General features: G+C 61.8%; 1 protein-coding gene across 2 annotated transcripts in view; it reads right to left on the reverse strand.

Moving 5' to 3' along the window:
• Nucleotides 1-719: 719 nt before the first annotated feature.
• Nucleotides 720-22,456, reverse strand: part of si:dkey-32e23.4 (dynamin-1-like protein) — a 33,613-nt gene continuing 11,876 nt past the window's right edge. The window contains exons 8-17 of one of the 2 annotated variants that reach the window (XM_067976136.1): nt 18,290-18,421; nt 17,326-17,532; nt 17,046-17,166; nt 13,537-13,692; nt 12,767-12,856; nt 12,149-12,247; nt 6,167-6,307; nt 4,144-4,253; nt 2,766-2,925; nt 720-2,243 (exon numbers count right to left, since the gene is read on the reverse strand). In XM_067976136.1, coding sequence (XP_067832237.1) covers nt 2,187-2,243; nt 2,766-2,925; nt 4,144-4,253; nt 6,167-6,307; nt 12,149-12,247; nt 12,767-12,856; nt 13,537-13,692; nt 17,046-17,166; nt 17,326-17,532; nt 18,290-18,421 — 1,273 coding nt within the window. In that variant the 3' untranslated portion in view covers nt 720-2,186. The remainder of the gene's footprint in view (nt 2,244-2,765; nt 2,926-4,143; nt 4,254-6,166; nt 6,308-12,148; nt 12,248-12,766; nt 12,857-13,536; nt 13,693-17,045; nt 17,167-17,325; nt 17,533-18,289; nt 18,422-22,456) is intronic. The other variant, XM_067976137.1, reaches the window with a different exon arrangement.

Below are 22,456 nucleotides of genomic sequence, written 5' to 3' on the forward strand. Positions count from 1 at the left end.
CCCTCCATGGCCATCATGTCACTCCCTCCAGACACGACGACTTCAAACCTGTCCTTGCTAACCTCCAATCCTCTCCCCGCATCGAGGCCCCCCTCCCCCATCGAGGCCCCCCCATCGAGGCCCCCATCTCCTCCCCCAACTCTGCCCCCCTCCACCCACATCTCCTGCCCCCCCCCATTCTGCACCACACCAACCCCCCGCCCCATACCCCCAACTCCCAGCACTGTTACTCTCTGTTCCCAGAGTGTTCCTCACTCGACCCTCGATCAATACCAGGGAACTGTTACTCTCTGTTCCCAGAGTGTTCCTCACTCGACCCTCGATCAATACCAGGGAACTGTTACTCTCTGTTCCCAGAGTGTTCCTCACTCGACCCTCGATCAATACCAGGGGACTGTTACTCTCTGTTCCCAGAGTGTTTCTCACTCGACCCTCGATCAATACCAGGGAACTGTTACTCTCTGTTCCCAGAGTGTTCCTCACTCGACCCTCGATCAATACCAGGGAACTGTTACTCTCTGTTCCCAGAGTGTTTCTCACTCGATCAATACCAGGGAACTGTTACTCTCTGTTCCCAGAGTGTTTCTCACTCGACCCTCGATCAATACCAGGGAACTGTTACTCTCTGGGAACGATCTGCTCGAGATTTATAAGGCCCTTTAATCACATCCAAAAGTTTTGGCTTTGGGTCCACTGAAAGGAAGCAATAAAACAGAGGGTTTAAATCTTTTGGACATTATTTTAATGGGGATCTGGAACATTCACATCTCGTCCTCGATAACAGAGAGCATTTGTGGAAATGGCATCGTGACAATCGAGCGGGTGAGCTGTGTCTACACTCTCGCTAGCCTGGGGTACAGGCTATGGCACCAGCCTGTATATGGGTATAACCCTCTCCAACCACACAGATTCAAGCAACATTCACAACTTACAATAAATTACAAGCTTTTATCCCAAAAATATTCCATGGTTATCAAAACAATAAAAAAAACAGCAGGTCATTAAACAGGCAAATATTCGCAGCTCAGAGAGAAAGAGAGAGAGAGAGAGAATGAATGAGAGAGAGAGAGAGAGAGAGAGAGAATGAATGAGAGAGAGAGAGAGAGAGAATGAATGAGAGAGAGAGAGAGAGAGAAAGAGAGAGAGAATGAATGAGAGAGAGAGAGAGAGAGAGAGAGAAAGAGAGAGAGAATGAATGAGAGAGAGAGAGAGAGAGAGAGAATGAATGAGAGAGAGAGAGAGAGAGAGAATGAAAGAGAGAGAGAGAATGAGAGAATGAATGAGAGAGAGAGAGAGAATGAATGAGAGAATAAATGAGAGAGAATGAGAGAATGAATGAGAGAGAGAGAATGAATGAGAGAGAGAGAATGAATGAGAGAGAGAGAATGAATGAGAGAATGAATGAGAGAATGAATGAGAGAATGAATGAGAGAATGAATGAGAGAGAGAGAGAGAATGAGAGAATGAATGAGAGAGAGAGAGAGAATGAGAGAATGAATGAGAGAGAGAGAATGAGAGAATGAATGAGAGAGAGAGAATGAGAGAATGAATGAGAGAGAGAGAATGAGAGAATGAATGAGAGAGAGAGAATGAGAGAATGAATGAGAGAGAGAGAATGAGAGAATGAATGAGAGAGAGAGAGAGAGAATGAGAGAATGAATGAGAGAGAGAGAGAGAATGAGAGAATGAATGAGAGAGAGAGAGAGAATGAGAGAATGAATGAGAGAGAGAGAATGAATGAGAGAATGAATGAGAGAGAGAGAATGAATGAATCCTCGGGTATCGGACAGTGACACAGCATGCTGCCATTGATTGGATTTTATGTTTTGGTGCCCAGTCCAGTTAAGGGACCTCGAAGCCCCTCCCTCGACATTACCCTTCACCCGAGTACAGCTGAATCGTGGACCACAAACTCCCCGAGAACAACCCTTTAAAACAGCCGCCCTGCGTTATCCTCAGCACAGGGAGGGAGGGGCTGCTTCCTGCAACAAGATCATTCCGAATTAACTCCGGGAACAGTGTGGAGGGACAGTGAAGAAAACTCCAGCTTGGAGTTGGGATGAAGTGGTCCTGAGACGCCCCCAATGTCATTGCAGCAGGGACTGGCAGGAGGGAGGGAGGGAGGGTCACACAGCCTCAGTACACAGACGTCGTGTTCATAGCTCTTGCCTGCAGTACTGCGCACATCACCAGAGCTGGGTCTCCCTGATCTCAGAGATGATCTGACTCGCTCTCTGCAGTGCCTGTTGGCAAGGGAAAAAAACACATTTATTAATGAGGGGGCGGGCCGGCCGCCCGGCAGAGGGGCGCGCGGAGGGGGCGGGCCGGCCGGCCGGCAGAGGGGGCGGGCCGGCCGGCCGGCAGAGGGGCGCGCGGAGGGGGCGGGCCGGCCGGCCGGCAGAGGGGCGCGCGGAGGGGGCGGGCCGGCCGCCCGGCAGAGGGGCGCGCGGAGGGGGCCGGCCGGCCGCCCGGCAGAGGGGCGCGCGGAGGGGGCCGGCCGGCCGCCCGGCAGAGGGGCGCGCGGAGGGGGGCCGGCCGGCCGCCCGGCAGAGGGGCGCGCGGAGGGGGCCGGCCGGCCGCCCGGCAGAGGGGCGCGCGGAGGGGGCCGGCCGGCCGCCCGGCAGAGGGGCGCGCGGAGGGGGCCGGCCGGCCGCCCGGCAGAGGGGCGCGCGGAGGGGGCCGGCCGGCCGCCCGGCAGAGGGGCGCGCGGAGGGGGCCGGCCGGCAGAGGGGTGCGCGGGCCGTCCTGATGTACACCTGCCTCACCTTCAGCATGTTAGCAGCCTCAGTGCGCTGTGTTGCCGTGTCCTCTGATTCAGTCAGCAGTCCGTCCAGGAGCTGTGATTTGTAGAGCTGTCCGACCAGCTCACTCTGCAGATTGTCCTTTACATGGTTCACCAGGAAATGCATCACGGTCTTCGGAACACTGTGGGAAACAGTATTTATCTCATTGATCCTGACTGTTGGGTGGCAATCAATCTACAGAGACCAACGGGTCCCCACGACACACCAGTCCTCACTGTCTCCTGATTGGGGGGTTCCTGAGGTACAGACCCACAAGGAGGGGGGAAAAAAGAGCTGGAAACTGTAATCCTGACCCGGCCATCAGCGTGCCACCCCCCACGGCCCACCGCCCGCCGTGAACCCACCTGTCCCGGCCATCAGCGTACCGCCCCCCACGGCCCACCGCCCGCCGTGAACCCACCTGTCCCGGCCATCAGCGTGCTGCCCCCCATGGCCCACCGCCCGCCGTGAACCCACCTGTCCCGGCCATCAGCGTGCTGCCCCCCACGGCCCACCGCCCGCCGTGAACCCACCTGTCCCGGCCATCAGCGTGCTGCCCCCCACGGCCCACCGCCCGCCGTGAACCCACCTGACCCGGCCATCAGCGTGCCGCCCCCCACGGCCCGCCGTGAACCCACCTGTCCCGGCAATCAGCGTGCCGCCCCCCACGGCCCACCGTGAACCCACCTGTCCCGGCCATCAGCGTGCCGCCCCCCACGGCCCACCGTGAACCCACCTGTCCCGGCCATCAGCGTGCCGCCCCCCACGGCCCACCGTGAACCCACCTGTCCCGGCCATCAGCGTGCTGCCCCCCACGGCCCACCGCCCGCCGTGAACCCACCTGACCCGGCCATCAGCGTGCCGCCCCCCACGGCCCGCCGTGAACCCACCTGTCCCGGCAATCAGCGTGCCGCCCCCCACGGCCCACCGTGAACCCACCTGTCCCGGCCATCAGCGTGCCGCCCCCCACGGCCCACCGTGAACCCACCTGTCCCGGCCATCAGCGTGCCGCCCCCCACGGCCCACCGCCCGCCGTGAACCCACCTGTCCCGGCAATCAGCGTGCTGCCCCCCACGGCCAACCGTGAACCCACCTGTCCCGGCCATCAGCGTGCCGCCCCCCACGGCCCACCGCCCGCCGTGAACCCACCTGTCCCGGCCATCAGCGTGCTGCCCCCCACGGCCCACCGTGAACCCACCTGTCCCGGCCATCAGCGTGCTGCCCCCCACGGCCCACCGCCCGCCGTGAACCCACCTGTCCCGGCCATCAGCGTGCTGCCCCCCACGGCCCGCCGTGAACCCACCTGTCCCGGCCATCAGCGTGCTGCCCCCCCACGGCCCACCGCCCGCCGTGAACCCACCTGTCCTGGATGCTCTTGCGGACGATGAGGAAGTAAGATTTGATGAGCCGCTGGATAACCTCACAGTCACGTTGTTCCCTCAGACTGAGTTTACGTGAGACAGGCACCGGCTGGAAGATACAGAGTGAGGGTTACTCCCCGCCCGGAAGATACAGAGTGAGGGTTACTCCCCGCCCGGAAGATACAGAGTGAGGGGGTTACTCCCCGCCCGGAAGATACAGAGTGAGGGGGTTACTCCCCGCCCGGAAGATACAGAGTGAGGGGGTTACTCCCCGCCCGGAAGATACAGAGTGAGGGTTACTCCCCGCCCGGAAGATACAGAGTGAGGGTTACTCCCCGCCCGGAAGATACAGAGTGAGGGTTACTCCCCGCCCGGAAGATACAGAGTGAGGGTTACTCCCCGCCCGGAAGATACAGAGTGAGGGTTACTCCCCGCCCGGAAGATACAGAGTGAGGGTTACTCCCCGCCCGGAAGATACAGAGTGAGGGTTACTCCCCGCCCGGAAGATACAGAGTGAGGGTTACTCCCCGCCCGGAAGATACAGAGTGAGGGTTACTCCCCGCCCGGAAGATACAGAGTGAGGGTTACTCCCCGCCCGGAAGATACAGAGTGAGGGTTACTCCCCGCCCGGAAGATACAGAGTGAGGGTTACTCCCCGCCCGGAAGATACAGAGTGAGGGTTACTCCCCGCCCGGAAGATACAGAGTGAGGGTTACTCCCCGCCCGGAAGATACAGAGTGAGGGTTACTCCCCGCCCGGAAGATACAGAGTGAGGGTTACTCCCCGCCCGGAAGATACAGAGTGAGGGTTACTCCCCGCCCGGAAGATACAGAGTGAGGGTTACTCCCCGCCCGGAAGATACAGAGTGAGGGTTACTCCCCGCCCGGAAGATACAGAGTGAGGGTTACTCCCCGCCCGGAAGATACAGAGTGAGGGTTACTCCCCGCCCGGAAGATACAGAGTGAGGGTTACTCCCCGCCCGGAAGATACAGAGTGAGGGGGTTACTCCCCGCCCGGAAGATACAGAGTGAGGGTTACTCCCCGCCCGGAAGATACAGAGTGAGGGTTACTCCCCGCCCGGAAGATACAGAGTGAGGGTTACTCCCCGCCCGGAAGATACAGAGTGAGGGTTACTCCCCGCCCGGAAGATACAGAGTGAGGGTTACTCCCCGCCCGGAAGATACAGAGTGAGGGTTACTCCCCGCCCGGAAGATACAGAGTGAGGGTTACTCCCCGCCCGGAAGATACAGAGTGAGGGTTACTCCCCGCCCGGAAGATACAGAGTGAGGGTTACTCCCCGCCCGGAAGATACAGAGTGAGGGTTACTCCCCGCCCGGAAGATACAGAGTGAGGGTTACTCCCCGCCCGGAAGATACAGAGTGAGGGTTACTCCCCGCCCGGAAGATACAGAGTGAGGGTTACTCCCCGCCCGGAAGATACAGAGTGAGGGGGTTACTCCCCGCCCGGAAGATACAGAGTGAGGGTTACTCCCCGCCCGGAAGATACAGAGTGAGGGTTACTCCCCGCCCGGAAGATACAGAGTGAGGGTTACTCCCCGCCCGGAAGATACAGAGTGAGGGTTACTCCCCGCCCGGAAGATACAGAGTGAGGGTTACTCCCCGCCCGGAAGATACAGAGTGAGGGTTACTCCCCGCCCGGAAGATACAGAGTGAGGGTTACTCCCAGCCCGGAAGATACAGAGTGAGGGTTACTCCCAGCCCGGAAGATACAGTGAGGGTTACTCCCCGCCCGGAAGGTACAGAGTGAGGGTTACTCCCAGCCCGGAAGATACAGTGAGGGTTACTCCCCGCCCGGAAGATACAGAGTGAGGGTTACTCCCCGCCCGGAAGATACAGAGTGAGGGTTACTCCCCGCCCGGAAGGTACAGAGTGAGGGTTACACCCTGCCCGGAAGATAGAGTGAGGGTTACTCTGGTATCTGTGCTGTGCCAACAGCCACCCCCCAAACCCCAAGAACCCACCCCTCCCATATCCGCCCCCTCTCCCCCCCGAAAGAACAAACCGCATCGAGCAGGTTGACGACGTGGCCTTTGCTGGGACTGGAGTAGGTGGAGTTGGATGTGTTTTTATATCTCTCCTCAGGCGGGCGCTCCTCCCCTTTATCCGTCTTCCATTTCCGGGCTCCATCCTGCAACACTTCAGACTGAGTCGACAGGAAATAAAACGGAACATGAGATCCCCCGGGCACAGAGCAGGGAGCAGGAAGTCGGAAGTAACTGCCTGATATCATCCGACACCACCCCCCGGGGTCCATCCCCGTGATCCCCCCCGCACGGTGATGGGACGGGGTCTGTGTCTGCGATTCCCCCGCACGGTGATGGGACGGGGTCTGTCCCTGCGATTCCCCCGCACGGTGATGGGACGGGGTCTGTCCCTGCGATTCCCCCGCACGGTGATGGGACGGGGTCTGTCCCTGCGATTCCCCCGCACGGTGACGGGACGGGGTCTGTCCCTGCGATTCCCCCGCACGGTGACGGGACGGGGTCTGTGTCTGCGATTCCCCCGCACGGTGACGGGACGGGGTCTGTGTCTGCGATTCCCCCGCACGGTGACGGGACGGGGTCTGTGTCTGCGATTCCCCCGCACGGTGATGGGACGGGGTCCGTCCCTGCGATTCCCCCCACACGGTGATGGGACGGGGTCCGTCCCTGCGATTCCCACACACGGTGATGGGACGGGGTCTGTCCCTGCGATTCCCCCGCACGGTGATGGGACGGGGTCTGTCCCTGCGATTCCCCCGCAAGGTGATGGGACGGGGTCTGTCCCTGCGATTCCCCCGCACGGTGATGGGACGGGGTCTGTCCCTGCGATTCCCCCGCACGGTGATGGGACGGGGTCTGTCCCTGCGATTCCCCCGCACGGTGATGGGACGGGGTCTGTGTCTGCGATTCCCCCGCACGGTGATGGGACGGGGTCTGTCCCTGCGATTCCCCCGCACGGTGATGGGACGGGGTCTGTCCCTGCGATTCCCCCGCACGGTGATGGGACGGGGTCTGTCCCTGCGATTCCCCCGCACGGTGATGGGACGGGGTCTGTCCCTGCGATTCCCCCTCACGGTGATGGGACGGGGTCTGTGTCTGCGATTCCCCCGCACGGTGATGGGACGGGGTCTGTCCCTGCGATTCCCCCTCACGGTGATGGGACGGGGTCTGTGTCTGCGATTCCCCCGCACGGTGATGGGACGGGGTCTGTGTCTGCGATTCCCCCTCACGGTGATGGGACGGGGTCTGTGTCTGCGATTCCCCCACACGGTGATGGGACGGGGTCTGTGTCTGCGATTCCCCCACACGGTAATGGGACGGGGTCAGTCCCTGCGATTCCCCCGCACGGTAATGGGATGGGGTCAGTCCCTGCGATTCCCCCGCACGGTAATGGGACGGGGTCTGTCCCTGCGATTCCCCCGCACGGTAATGGGACGGGGTCTGTCCCTGCGATTCCCCCTCACGGTGATGGGACGGGGTCTGTGTCTGCGATTCCCCCACACGATGATGGGACGGGGTCTGTGTCTGCGATTCCCCCGCACGGTGATGGGACGGGGTCTGTCCCTGCGATTCCCCCCGGACGGTGATGGGACGGGGTCTGTCCCTGCGATTCCCCCACATGGTGATGGGACGGGGTCTGTCCCTGCGATTCCCCCGCACGGTGATGGGACGGGGTCTGTGTCTGCGATTCCCCCGCACGGTGATGGGACGGGGTCTGTCCCTGCGATTCCCCCGCACGGTGATGGGACGGGGTCTGTCCCTGCGATTCCCCCGCACGGTGATGGGACGGGGTCTGTCCCTGCGATTCCCCCGCACGGTGATGGGACGGGGTCTGTCCCTGCGATTCCCCCGCACGGTGATGGGACGGGGTCTGTCCCTGCGATTCCCCCGCACGGTGATGGGACGGGGTCTGTCCCTGCGATTCCCCCGCACGGTGATGGGACGGGGTCTGTGTCTGCGATTCCCCCGCACGCTGATGGGACGGGGTCTGTGTCTGCGATTCCCCCGCACGGTGATGGGACGGGGTCTGTGTCTGTGATTCCCCCGCACGGTGATGGGACGGGGTCTGTCCCTGCGATTCCCCCGCACGGTGATGGGACGGGGTCTGTGTCTGCGATTCCCCCACACGGTGATGGGACGGGGTCTGTGTCTGCGATTCCCCCACACGGTGATGGGACGGGGTCTGTCCCTGCGATTCCCCCGCACGGTGATGGGACGGGGTCTGTGTCTGCGATTCCCCCGCACGGTGATGGGACGGGGTCTGTCCCTGCGATTCCCCCGCACGGTGATGGGACGGGGTCTGTCCCTGCGATTCCCCCGCACGGTGATGGGACGGGGTCTGTGTCTGCGATTCCCCCGCACGGTGATGGGACGGGGTCTGTGTCTGTGATTCCCCCGCACGGTGATGGGACGGGGTCAGTCCCTGCGATTCCCCCGCACGGTGATGGGACGGGGTCTGTCCCTGCGATTCCCCCGCACGGTGATGGGACGGGGTCTGTGTCTGCGATTCCCCCGCACGGTGATGGGACGGGGTCTGTCCCTGCGATTCCCCCTCACGGTGATGGGACGGGGTCTGTGTCTGCGATTCCCCCGCACGGTGATGGGACGGGGTCTGTGTCTGCGATTCCCCCTCACGGTGATGAGACGGGGTCTGTGTCTGCGATTCCCCCTCACGGTGATGGGACGGGGTCTGTGTCTGCGATTCCCCCACACGGTGATGGGACGGGGTCTGTCCCTGCGATTCCCCCGCACGGTGATGGGACGGGGTCTGTGTCTGTGATTCCCCCGCACGGTGATGGGACGGGGTCTGTGTCTGCGATTCCCCCGCACGGTGACGGGACGGGGTCTGTCCCTGCGATTCCCCCGCACGGTGATGGGACGGGGTCTGTGTCTGCGATTCCCCCACACGGTGATGGGACGGGGTCTGTCCCTGCGATTCCCCCTCACGGTGATGGGACGGGGTCTGTGTCTGCGATTCCCCCTCACGGTGATGGGACGGGGTCTGTCCCTGCGATTCCCCCACACGGTGATGGGACGGGGTCTGTGTCTGCGATTCCCCCGCACGGTGATGGGACGGGGTCTGTGTCTGTGATTCCCCCGCACGGTGATGGGACGGGGTCTGTCCCTGCGATTCCCCCGCACGGTGATGGGACGGGGTCTGTCCCTGCGATTCCCCCGCACGGTGATGGGACGGGGTCTGTGTCTGCGATTCCCCCGCACGGTGATGGGACGGGGTCTGTCCCTGCGATTCCCCCGCACGGTGATGGGACGGGGTCTGTCCCTGCGATTCCCCCGCACGGTGATGGGACGGGGTCTGTGTCTGTGATTCCCCCGCACGGTGATGGGACGGGGTCTGTGTCTGCGATTCCCCCGCACGGTGATGGGACGGGGTCTGTCCCTGCGATTCCCCCGCACGGTGATGGGACGGGGTCTGTGTCTGCGATTCCCCAGCACGGTGATGGGACGGGGTCTGTGTCTGCGATTCCCCCGCACGGTGATGGGACGGGGTCTGTGTCTGCGATTCCCCCGCACGGTGATGGGACGGGGTCTGTCCCTGCTATTCCCCCGCACGGTGATGGGACGGGGTCTGTCCCTGCGATTCCCCCGCACGGTGATGGGACGGGGTCTGTGTCTGTGATTCCCCCACACGGTGATGGGACGGGGTCTGTGTCTGCGATTCCCCCACACGGTGATGGGACGGGGTCTGTCCCTGCGATTCCCCCACACGGTGATGGGACGGGGTCTGTGTCTGCGATTCCCCCGCACGGTGATGGGACGGGGTCTGTGTCTGTGATTCCCCCGCACGGTGATGGGACGGGGTCTGTGTCTGCGATTCCCCCGCACGGTGATGGGACGGGGTCTGTCCCTGCGATTCCCCCACACGGTGATGGGACGGGGTCTGTGTCTGCGATTCCCCCGCACGGTGATGGGACGGGGTCTGTGTCTGCGATTCCCCCGCACGGTGATGGGACGGGGTCTGTGTCTGTGATTCCCCCGCACGGTGATGGGACGGGGTCTGTGTCTGTGATTCCCCCACACGGTGATGGGACGGGGTGTGTCCCTGCGATTCCCCCACACGGTGATGGGACGGGGTCTGTGTCTGCGATTCCCCCACACGGTGATGGGACTAGCAGAAGCCGGGCACTGTCAGGTCGAAGCGTTCCTACATTCCGACACGATTGCCCTGATCAGAGGCACCTTACCGCTACCCCTGCCCTGGCACAGAAAGGCTGGTGACTTCAGGAGTCCCTGTCCAGAATGGAATCTGTTCCACTCCCCAGCACTGAGCCCACACCTCCCCCTATGCTAGCTGGACACGGATAGGCCGAAGGACGTACCCGAGAGCTGTTTACTGAGGGGGATAGACGGACAGAAGGACGTACCGGAGAGCTGTTTACCGAGGGGGATAGACAGACAGAAGGACGTACCGGAGAGCTGTTTACTGAGGGGGATAGACAGACAGAAGGACGTACCTGAGAGCTGTTTACTGAGGGGGATAGACGGACAGAAGGAGGTACCGGAGAGCTGTTTACTGAGGGGGATAGACAGACAGAAGGACGTACCGGAGAGCTGTTTACCGAGGGGGATAGACGGACAGAAGGAGGTACCGGAGAGCTGTTTACCGAGGGGGATAGACAGACAGAAGGACGTACCGGAGAGCTGTTTACCGAGTGGGATAGACAGACAGAAGGACGTACCGGAGAGCTGTTTACCGAGGGGGATAGACAGACAGAAGGACGTACCTGAGAGCTGTTTACCGAGGGGGATAGGCAGACAGAAGGACGTACCTGAGAGCTGTTTACCGAGGGGGATAGGCAGACAGAAGGACGTACCTGAGAGCTGTTTACCGAGGGGGATAGACAGACAGAAGGACGTACCTGAGAGCTGTTTACCGAGGGGGATAGGCAGACAGAAGGACGTACCTGAGAGCTGTTTACCGAGGGGGATAGACAGACAGAAGGACGTACCTGAGAGCTGTTTACCGAGGGGGATAGACGGACAGAAGGACGTACCTGAGAGCTGTTTACCGAGGGGGATAGGCAGACAGAAGGACGTACCTGAGAGCTGTTTACCGAGGGGGATAGACGGACAGAAGGACGTACCTGAGAGCTGTTTACCGAGGGGGATAGACGGACAGAAGGACGTACCTGAGAGCTGTTTACTGAGGGGGATAGACAGACAGAAGGACGTACCGGAGAGCTGTTTACTGAGGGGGATAGACGGACAGAAGGACGTACCTGAGAGCTGTTTACTGAGGGGGATAGACAGACAGAAGGACGTACCGGAGAGCTGTTTACTGAGGGGGATAGACGGACAGAAGGACGTACCTGAGAGCTGTTCACCGAGGGGGATAGACGGACAGAAGGACGTACCTGAGAGCTGTTCACCGAGGGGGATAGACGGACAGAAGGACGTACCTGAGAGCTGTTCACCGAGGGGGATAGACGGACAGAAGGACGTACCTGAGAGCTGTTCACCGAGGGGGATAGACAGACAGAAGGACGTACCGGAGAGCTGTTTACTGAGGGGGATAGACGGACAGAAGGACGTACCTGAGAGCTGTTTACTGAGGGGGATAGACGGACAGAAGGACGTACCTGAGAGCTGTTCACCGAGGGGGATAGACAGACAGAAGGACGTACCTGAGAGCTGTTTACTGAGGGGGATAGGCAGACAGAAGGACGTACCTGAGAGCTGTTTACCGAGGGGGATAGACAGACAGAAGGACGTACCTGAGAGCTGTTTACCGAGGGGGATAGACGGACAGAAGGACGTACCGGAGAGCTGTTTACTGAGGGGGATAGACGGACAGAAGGACGTACCTGAGAGCTGTTTACTGAGGGGGATAGGCAGACAGAAGGACGTACCTGAGAGCTGTTTACCGAGTGGGATAGACAGACAGAAGGACGTACCTGAGAGCTGTTTACCGAGGGGGATAGGCAGACAGAAGGACGTACCTGAGAGCTGTTCACCGAGGGGGATAGACAGACAGAAGGACATACCTGAGAGCTGTTCACCGAGGCAGAAACCATCGCAGCGTCACTGAAGTCCGGGTGCTTTGTGTTGATGTAAGCCAGCTCAATGGCAACGAGATTGTGAACCTAAGGAAGAGGTCGAGGGGAGGGAGGGTTTAAACCAGAGGACGAGGACATGTTCCCTCTCACCCATCACAATCACAACCTACTCCTCAGTTGATCCACCCCCTTCCAGTCCCCTCCCCTGAAGGCACGGGCTCTCACTGCCCTCCAGTACCTCACCATAGGGGTGATAGGAAGGCCTGCAGCTATAGCCTGGAGGGCGATGCCAACTGGAGTCTAACCTCTGCTAGGGCCCTGTGGACCAGACACACACACACACACACACAGACACACACACACACAGACACACACACACACAGACACACAGACACACACACACACAGACACACACACACACAGACACACACACACACACAGACACACACACACACACACACACACACAGACACACACACACACACAGACACACACACACACAGACACACACACACACAGACACACACACAGACACATTAACGACCACCTATTGATCCAGTCAGTCAGTGAGTGTGTTTTCGGGCTGGAGTTAGAGAGATTATTTACCATTTCATTGGTCACAGGCAGTCTCTTGCGGAGAAGGCCGGTCACAACTTCCACAATCGCATCATGCAACTTCGGAAAACGCAACAGTTCCTGCAGGGGGTGGGGAGAGGAGAGGAGAGGACAGACAGACGCAAATTCAGACTCTGACTTTATACCGCGGCCAGGCGGGCACAGCGCAGCGCACGGGGGCATCGCACCGTGCCAGCGCACCGCAGGGCACGGCACTAAACTGTGACCGGAGAATTCGAAAGAACCACAAGTGAGTGACCCGACTGACTCCCCCCCTGAACCATGGGTCAGTGACTAATGCCCAGTCACCCGACTGACTCAAGTTAGCGGTGTTCCATACGGCGCCCGGCTACCCGCCCGTCGCCCCGTTACCCGCCCGTCGCCCCGTTACCCGCGTGGTGCCCGGCGCCCCGTTACCCGCCCGGCGCCCCGTTACCCGCCCGGCGCCCCGTTACCCGCCCGGCGCCCCGTTACCCGCCCGGCGCCCCGTTACCCGCCCGGCGCCCCGTTACCCGCGTGGGGCCCGGCGCCCCGTTACCCGCGTGGGGCCCGGCGCCCCGTTACCCGCCCGGCGCCCCGTTACCCGCCCGGCGCCCCGTTACCCGCCCGGCGCCCCGTTACCCGCCCGGCGCCCCGTTACCCGCGTGGTGCCCGGCGCCCCGTTACCCGCCCGGCGCCCCGTTACCCGCCCGGCGCCCCGTTACCCGCCCGGCGCCCCGTTACCCGCCCGGCGCCCCGTTACCCGCCCGGCGCCCCGTTACCTGTGTATTGTACGTTGAGCAGTGCTGTATGATTCTCTGGAGCTCCTCATGCACGAGCTCCACACACCGCAAGCCTGGCTCCTCCAGACGCTTGATCTGGCGCTTCACCAAAAGTTCAAAAGAAACTTCTGGAACAAAGAGTGCCGGCCGTGGACCCTGTGATCAGAATAATCAGCACATTAGATAAGAACTGGGGGGCAGGGAATTCAAACAGAGTAAGGAGATAGCACCCAAAGCTCGAGGGTGGGAGGAGCTGGGCCACGGGGCCGCCTGTCTGTCCCTCGGTCCGCCCCTCCCCCCCCTCGGTCCGCCCCCTCCCCCCCCTCGGTCCGCCCCTCCCCCCCCCTCGGTCCGCCCCTCCCCCCCCTCGGTCCGCCCCTCCCCCCCCTCGGTCCGCCCCTCCCCCCCCTCGGTCCGCCCCTCCCCCCCCTCGGTCCGCCCCCTCCCCCCCTCGGTCCGCCCCTCCCCCCCTCGGTCCGCCCCTCCCCCCCGGACGCCCCCTCCCCTCGGTCCGCCCCTCCCCCTCGGTCCGCCCCTCCCCCCTCGGTCCGCTCACGCAGCATTGCTGCTTTTCCTACCATTCTTACCCTAGATTATTTCCACTGTTGTATCTTAGATCAGTCTCACAGGCGACTCTCATTACCTGATACCTTCGAGGGTATCGAGCCTGGTTGAGACCCAGATAACCTTTCTTTAACGTGCCAGGAAAACAAACAGCTAACCCTGGCCGGTATCGCCTCTCGCTACCGGGCTCATCCTGTGCCTCCATGAAGTTTCACTCCAGTATTTGGAAATGCTAACACTTGGTGACAAATCTCGTTTTAACGTTGAAAATATCGAGTGAATGTATTTCATACTCAGATATTGTTTTATATTTACAATAAAAAACCCCGCAACTTAACCAGAGTAGCAGAAAATATTCAAGATTGTAACTCTGGGAACAGAGCTACCGGTGTAAATAATCTGGAAATATCACCCACTGTCCTCCCCTTCCGACTCCATCTACCAACTCAGTCCCGACAACTCCCAGCAAACGCAAACCAACTCTCTCACTTTCAGTTTCCTGCTCTGAAAATGTTCAAGCTGGTTCCTTGATTTGAACGGGACAGCGCCCGCCCGGCACCCCGCCCCAAGACAGCGCCCGCCCGGCACCCCCCGCCCCAAGACAGCGCCCGCCCGGCACCCCCGCCCCAAGACAGCGCCCCCCCGACAGCGCCCGGCGCCCCCCCGACAGCGCCCGCCCCGCGCCCCCCGACAGCGCCCGCCCCGCGCCCCCCGCCCCAAGACAGCGCCCCGGCACCCCCGCCCCAAGACAGCGCCCGCCCGGCACCCCCGCCCCAAGACAGCGCCCGGCGCCCCCCGACAGCGCCCGGCGCCCCCCGACAGCGCCCGGCGCCCCCCCGACAGCGCCCCGCGCCCACCCGACAGCGCCCGCCCCGCGCCCCCCGACAGCGCCCCGCCCCGCGCCCCCCGACAGCGCCCGCCCGGCACCCCCGCCCCAAGACAGCGCCCGCCCACCGCCGCCCCGGCACCCCCCCGCCCCAAGACAGCGCCCCGCCCGGGCACCCCCGCCCCAAGACAGCGCCCGCCCGGCACCCCCGCCCCAAGACAGCGCCCCCGCCCCGCACACCCCCCGACAGCGCCCCGCCCCCGCACACCCCCCGACAGCGCCCGCCCCGCACACCCCCCGACAGCGCCCGCCCCGCACACCCCCCGACAGCGCCCGCCCCCCGCACCCCCCCCCGACAGCGCCCCGCCCCGCACCCCCCCGACAGCGCCCGCCCCGCACCCCCCCGACAGCGCCCGCCCCGCACCCCCCCGACAGCGCCCGCCCCGCACCCCCCCGACAGCGCCCGCCCCGCACCCCCCCGACAGCGCCCGCCCCGCACCCCCCGACAGCGCCCGCCCCGCACCCCCCCGACAGCGCCCGCCCCGCACCCCCCCGACAGCGCCCCGCCCCGCACCCCCCCGACAGCGCCCGCCCCGCACCCCCCCCGACAGCGCCCGCCCCGCACCCCCCCGACAGCGCCCCGCCCCGCACCCCCCCGACAGCGCCCGCCCCGCACCCCCCCCGACAGCGCCCGCCCCGCACCCCCCCGACAGCGCCCCGCCCGCACCCCCCGACAGCGCCCGCCACCGCACCCCCCCCGACAGCGCCCGCCCCGCACCCCCCCCGACAGCGCCCCGCCCCCGCACCCCCCCCGACAGCGCCCGCCCCGCACCCCCCCCGACAGCGCCCGCCCCGCACCCCCCCGACAGCGCCCGCCCCGCACCCCCCCGACAGCGCCCGCCCCGCACCCCCCCGACAGCGCCCCGCCCCGCACCCCCCCGACAGCGCCCGCCCCCGCACCCCCCGACAGCGCCCGCCCGCACCCCCCCCGACAGCGCCCCGCCCCGCACCCCCCCCGACAGCGCCCGCCCCGCACCCCCCCGACAGCGCCCGCCCCGCACCCCCCCGACAGCGCCCGCCCCGCACCCCCCCGACAGCGCCCGCCCCGCACCCCCCCGACAGCGCCCGCCCCGCACCCCCCCGACAGCGCCCGCCCCGCACCCCCCCCGACAGCGCCCGCCCCGCACCCCCCCCGACAGCGCCCGCCCCGCACCCCCCCCGACAGCGCCCGCCCCGCACCCCCCCGACAGCGCCCGCCCCGCACCCCCCGCCCCGCACCCCCCGACAGCGCCCGCCCCGCACCCCCCGCCCGCACCCCCCGACAGCGCCCGCCCCGCACCCCCCCGCCCCGCACCCCCCGACAGCGCCCCGCACCCCCCGACAGCGCCCCGCCCCGCACCCCCCGACAGCGCCCGCCCCGCACCCCCCCCCCCCGACAGCGCCCGCCCCGCACCCCCCGACAGCGCCCGCCCGCACCCCCCGACAGCGCCCCGCCCCGCACCCCCCGACAGCGCCCGCCCCGCACCCCCCCGACAGCGCCCGCCCCGCACCCCCCCGACAGCGCCCGCCCCGCACCCCCCCGACAGCGCCCCGCCCCGCACCCCCCCCGACAGCGCCCGCCCCGCACCCCCCGACAGCGCCCGCCCCGCACCCCCCCGACAGCGCCCGTCCCCGCACCCCCACCCCCGACAGCGCCCGCCCCGCGCACCCCCCGACAGCGCCCGCTAACAGTGACACACACAGACTGCGAATAAAACGCAGCAGCCTGTAACTGAGTGCCCTCTTGTGCTGTTGACTGAAACTACAACGGTGTGCTGCATTCTGACAAGAGGGTGATGAGCCTCCCCGGATACTGGGGCTGCCTGCCTGCTGTGCTGGGTGATGTCAGCATTCTCTGATCTTGTCTCTACACCCAGCCTGTAATAGCCAAGCACAGCCCGATCCCAGGACAATCCAGAGACTCGGTGTCCGAGAGACGGGCCAGTGGGCGATACTGACCCCTTCTCAAGACAGCCCTGTCCTTGCAGACAGGGGACTTGCAATCTCCAGCACCCTGCGAGTTGCTGGAATTGTTTGGGAAAGGCCCAGCAGTCTGTAACCGGTGACCCCTGCCCATTACCGTGGCATTCCGGATGGCGGTGAGTACGTCCAGTGTCGTCAGTCCTGTAAGGGGGTCGATGGATTCCAGAGTGCGCCCAAAGGTCTCGTGGAAAATGTAACAAATCCGGGCACCCCCACATCTGGAAATCAAGGGCCACACATTAGACCACTTACCAATTTAACAAACACAGCTCAGAGCTCCCTCCAACGGCTGTGGGACTGCAGGACACAGAGCCAGAAGGACGCAGGTACATCCCTAGACACACGCTGTTACTCCCCTTCCCCATGTGGTGACTTACAGTTCTGAGGTCTCGATGTTTCTCGCAGTCCCCTCAATGGTGTTGCAATATTCAGTGGCAAACTTGGTGATTATCTGGAGCAGAGTTGAGTTGTGGTCTTCAATGGGATGTCCGTAACTGTTCAGCATGGACTGGTACTGCGCAGTCAGCACATTAACCCGGGTTTTTAGCTCTGGGAGGCAGTCTCGGATATGGTGCATCAGTAATCTGCGGAGAAGAAGGAACCACAACTATACGATGCATCTCACTGCCGATCCCAACGGTTCACCCCTGGATAACGTAACCTGGACACCAACACCTACTCTGCTGCTCACTCCGAGTGCATACTGAGACCAAACAATGCAGATGAGTACTGACACGAGAGGCTCTGCTCCCACTCCGATGATGCACAATGTTCCATGTTGGGGTTTTACAGCCCTTTTTGTAGATATCAGGGTCTTACAGGCCAGCCCAGGAGAACAAACTGCTGCTGGACCTCTCCTGAGCCTCCACATGTTCAAAGAATCACAGCACTACAGCTAAATCAGCGTACTGAATACGGAGTCCATCTCCCAGTGTTGCTCCAGCTGTGGTCGGATTAAGGTGGGAATAATTAGACCAGGTTCACAGATGTAATTCAGCCCGCGATACAATCTGTCCTTGTTTTTAATAAATCCCCTCTGTCCAGATCTATCACAGAGACTGCCTATGTAAACATGTCACACTGCAATTACACTCTGTGGCCAGTGGTGGCACTGCAGCACCTCCATGTAATTACAGTGTGAAATGTTTACATGGGCAGTCGCTAATATAAACGTGGACAGAGGGACTTATAATGGGGAAAGTTAATGGGAAATATAATAAGGTGTGGAATTCCACGTGTCCTGGGAAAGAAAGAAATTAAGTAAGAGATGGTGCAATGAGACTCGATTTAAGGGAGGGATTCGCCTCGATATAAACAGGGGTTCAGTCTGGGTCCCCTTACCTGTTCAGTGTCTTGGATAAATATTTGGTCCCATGGCGGTTTGCGAGTGACGGATACTTTTTCTGCAGGAAGGACTGTTCGTCCTGGATCGCATCAGTGATATTCTTGTTCACATTTATATCGTGCTGACTCCTGCAAGGGGGAAGGCAGATAAGGTGAATTACAGTCTCAGACAGACAGACACAGACCTCCAGACAACCCCCACCCACCCTGCTGCTGCTGTGACGGAAGCCCCCGCTGCTGCTGCGAGGAAGAGATGGACAGTGTGGGACAGTAACTGGGGCACTGAGGGGGGAGAGAGATGGACAGTGTGGGACAATAACTGGGGCACTGAGGGAGAGAGATGGACAGTGTGGGACAATAACTGGGGCACTGAGGGAGAGAGATGGACAGTGTGGGACAATAACTGGGGCACTGAGGGAGAGAGATGGACAGTGTGGGACAATAACTGGGGCACTGAGGGGGAGAGAGATGGACAGTGTGGGACAATAACTGGGGCACTGAGGGAGAGAGAGATGGACAGTGTGGGACAGTAACTGGGCACTGAGGGAGAGAGAGATGGACAGTGTGGGACAATAACTGGGGCACTGAGGGAGAGATGGACAGTGTGGGACAATAACTGGGGCACTGAGGGGGAGAGAGATGGACAGTGTGGGACAATAACTGGGGCACTGAGGGGGAGAGAGATGGACAGTGTGGGACAATAACTGGGGCACTGAGGGGGAGAGAGATGGACAGTGTGGGACAATAACTGGGGCACTGAGGGGGAGAGATGGACAGTGTGGGACAATAACTGGGCACTGAGGGGGAGAGATGGACAGTGTGGGACAATAACTGGGGCACTGAGGGAGAGAGATGGACAGTGTGGGACAATAACTGGGCACTGAGGGGGAGAGATGGACAGTGTGGGACAATAACTGGGGCACTGAGGGGGAGAGATGGACAGTGTGGGACAATAACTGGGGCACTGAGGGAGAGAGATGGACAGTGTGGGACAATAACTGGGCACTGAGGGGGAGAGATGGACAGTGTGGGACAATAACTGGGGCACTGAGGGGGAGAGATGGACAGTGTGGGACAATAACTGGGCACTGAGGGGGAGAGATGGACAGTGTGGGACAATAACTGGGGCACTGAGGGAGAGAGATGGACAGTGTGGGACAATAACTGGGGCACTGAGGGGGAGAGAGATGGACAGTGTGGGACAATAACTGGGCACTGAGGGGGGAGAGAGATGGACAGTGTGGGACAATAACTGGGGCACTGAGGGGGGAGAGAGATGGACAGTGTGGGACAATAACTGGGGCACTGAGGGGGAGAGAGATGGACAGTGTGGGACAGTAACTGGGGCACTGAGGGAGAGAGATGGACAGTGTGGGACAGTAACTGGGGCACTGAGGGAGAGAGATGGACAGTGTGGGACAGTAACTGGGCACTGAGGGGGAGAGAGATGGACAGTGTGGGACAGTAACTGGGGCACTGAGGGGGAGAGAGATGGACAGTGTGGGACAGTAACTGGGGCACTGAGGGGGAGAGAGATGGACAGTGTGGGACAATAACTGGGCACTGAGGGGGAGAGAGATGGACAGTGTGGGACAATAACTGGGCACTGAGGGGGAGAGAGATGGACAGTGTGGGACAATAACTGGGGCACTGAGGGGGAGAGATGGACAGTGTGGGACAATAACTGGGGCACTGAGGGGGGAGAGAGATGGACAGTGTGGGACAGTAACTGGGGCACTGAGGGAGAGAGATGGACAGTGTGGGACAGTAACTGGGCACTGAGGGGGAGAGAGATGGACAGTGTGGGACAGTAACTGGGGCACTGAGGGGGAGAGATGGACAGTGTGGGACAATAACTGGGGCACTGAGGGGGAGAGAGATGGACAGTGTGGGACAATAACTGGGGCACTGAGGGGGAGAGATGGACAGTGTGGGACAATAACTGGGGCACTGAGGGGGAGAGAGATGGACAGTGTGGGACAGTAACTGGGGCACTGAGGGAGAGAGATGGACAGTGTGGGACAGTAACTGGGGCACTGAGGGGGAGAGAGATGGACAGTGTGGGACAATAACTGGGCACTGAGGGGGAGAGAGATGGACAGTGTGGGACAGTAACTGGGGCACTGAGGGGGAGAGAGATGGACAGTGTGGGACAATAACTGGGCACTGAGGGGGAGAGAGATGGACAGTGTGGGACAATAACTGGGGCACTGAGGGAGAGAGATGGACAGTGTGGGACAATAACTGGGCACTGAGGGAGAGAGATGGACAGTGTGGGACAGTAACTGGGGCACTGAGGGAGAGAGATGGACAGTGTGGGACAGTAACTGGGGCACTGAGGGGGAGAGATGGACAGTGTGGGACAATAACTGGGGCACTGAGGGAGAGAGATGGACAGTGTGGGACAGTAACTGGGGCACTGAGGGAGAGAGATGGACAGTGTGGGACAGTAACTGGGCACTGAGGGGGAGAGAGATGGACAGTGTGGGACAATAACTGGGCACTGAGGGGGACAGAGATGGACAGTGTGGGACAGTAACTGGGCACTGAGGGGGAGAGAGATGGACAGTGTGGGACAATAACTGGGGCACTGAGGGAGAGAGATGGACAGTGTGGGACAATAACTGGGGCACTGAGGGGGAGAGAGATGGACAGTGTGGGACAATAACTGGGGCACTGAGGGAGAGAGATGGACAGTGTGGGACAATAACTGGGGCACTGAGGGGGAGAGAGATGGACAGTGTGGGACAGTAACTGGGGCACTGAGGGGGAGAGATGGACAGTGTGGGACAATAACTGGGCACTGAGGGGGAGAGATGGACAGTGTGGGACAATAACTGGGCACTGAGGGAGAGAGATGGACAGTGTGGGACAATAACTGGGCACTGAGGGGGAGAGATGGACAGTGTGGGACAATAACTGGGGCACTGAGGGAGAGAGATGGACAGTGTGGGACAATAACTGGGCACTGAGGGGGAGAGATGGACAGTGTGGGACAATAACTGGGCACTGAGGGAGAGAGATGGACAGTGTGGGACAGTAACTGGGCACTGAGGGGGAGAGATGGACAGTGTGGGACAATAACTGGGGCACTGAGGGGGAGAGAGATGGACAGTGTGGGACAATAACTGGGGCACTGAGGGGGAGAGATGGACAGTGTGGGACAATAACTGGGGCACTGAGGGAGAGAGATGGACAGTGTGGGACAGTAACTGGGCACTGAGGGGGAGAGATGGACAGTGTGGGACAGTAACTGGGGCACTGAGGGGGGAGAGAGATGGACAGTGTGGGACAATAACTGGGGCACTGAGGGGGAAGAGATGGACAGTGTGGGACAATAACTGGGGCACTGAGGGGGAGAGAGATGGACAGTGTGGGACAATAACTGGGCACTGAGGGGGAGAGATGGACAGTGTGGGACAATAACTGGGCACTGAGGGAGAGAGATGGACAGTGTGGGACAATAACTGGGGCACTGAGGGAGAGAGATGGACAGTGTGGGACAGTAACTGGGCACTGAGGGGGAGAGATGGACAGTGTGGGACAATAACTGGGGCACTGAGGGGGGAGAGAGATGGACAGTGTGGGACAATAACTGGGCACTGAGGGAGAGAGATGGACAGTGTGGGACAGTAACTGGGGCACTGAGGGGGGAGAGAGATGGACAGTGTGGGACAATAACTGGGGCACTGAGGGGGAGAGATGGACAGTGTGGGACAATAACTGGGGCACTGAGGGGGAGAGATGGACAGTGTGGGACAGTAACTGGGCACTGAGGGAGAGAGATGGACAGTGTGGGACAGTAACTGGGGCACTGAGGGGGAGAGAGATGGACAGTGTGGGACAGTAACTGGGGCACTGAGGGGGAGAGAGATGGACAGTGTGGGACAATAACTGGGGCACTGAGGGAGAGAGAGATGGACAGTGTGGGACAATAACTGGGGCACTGAGGGAGAGAGATGGACAGTGTGGGACAATAACTGGGGCACTGAGGGGGAGAGATGGACAGTGTGGGACAATAACTGGGGCACTGAGGGAGAGAGATGGACAGTGTGGGACAATAACTGGGGCACTGAGGGGGAGAGATGGACAGTGTGGGACAATAACTGGGGCACTGAGGGAGAGAGAGATGGACAGTGTGGGACAATAACTGGGGCACTGAGG

This window comes from Heptranchias perlo, chromosome 45 (assembly GCF_035084215.1).
Source record: "Heptranchias perlo isolate sHepPer1 chromosome 45, sHepPer1.hap1, whole genome shotgun sequence".
NCBI lineage: Eukaryota > Metazoa > Chordata > Chondrichthyes > Hexanchiformes > Hexanchidae > Heptranchias > Heptranchias perlo.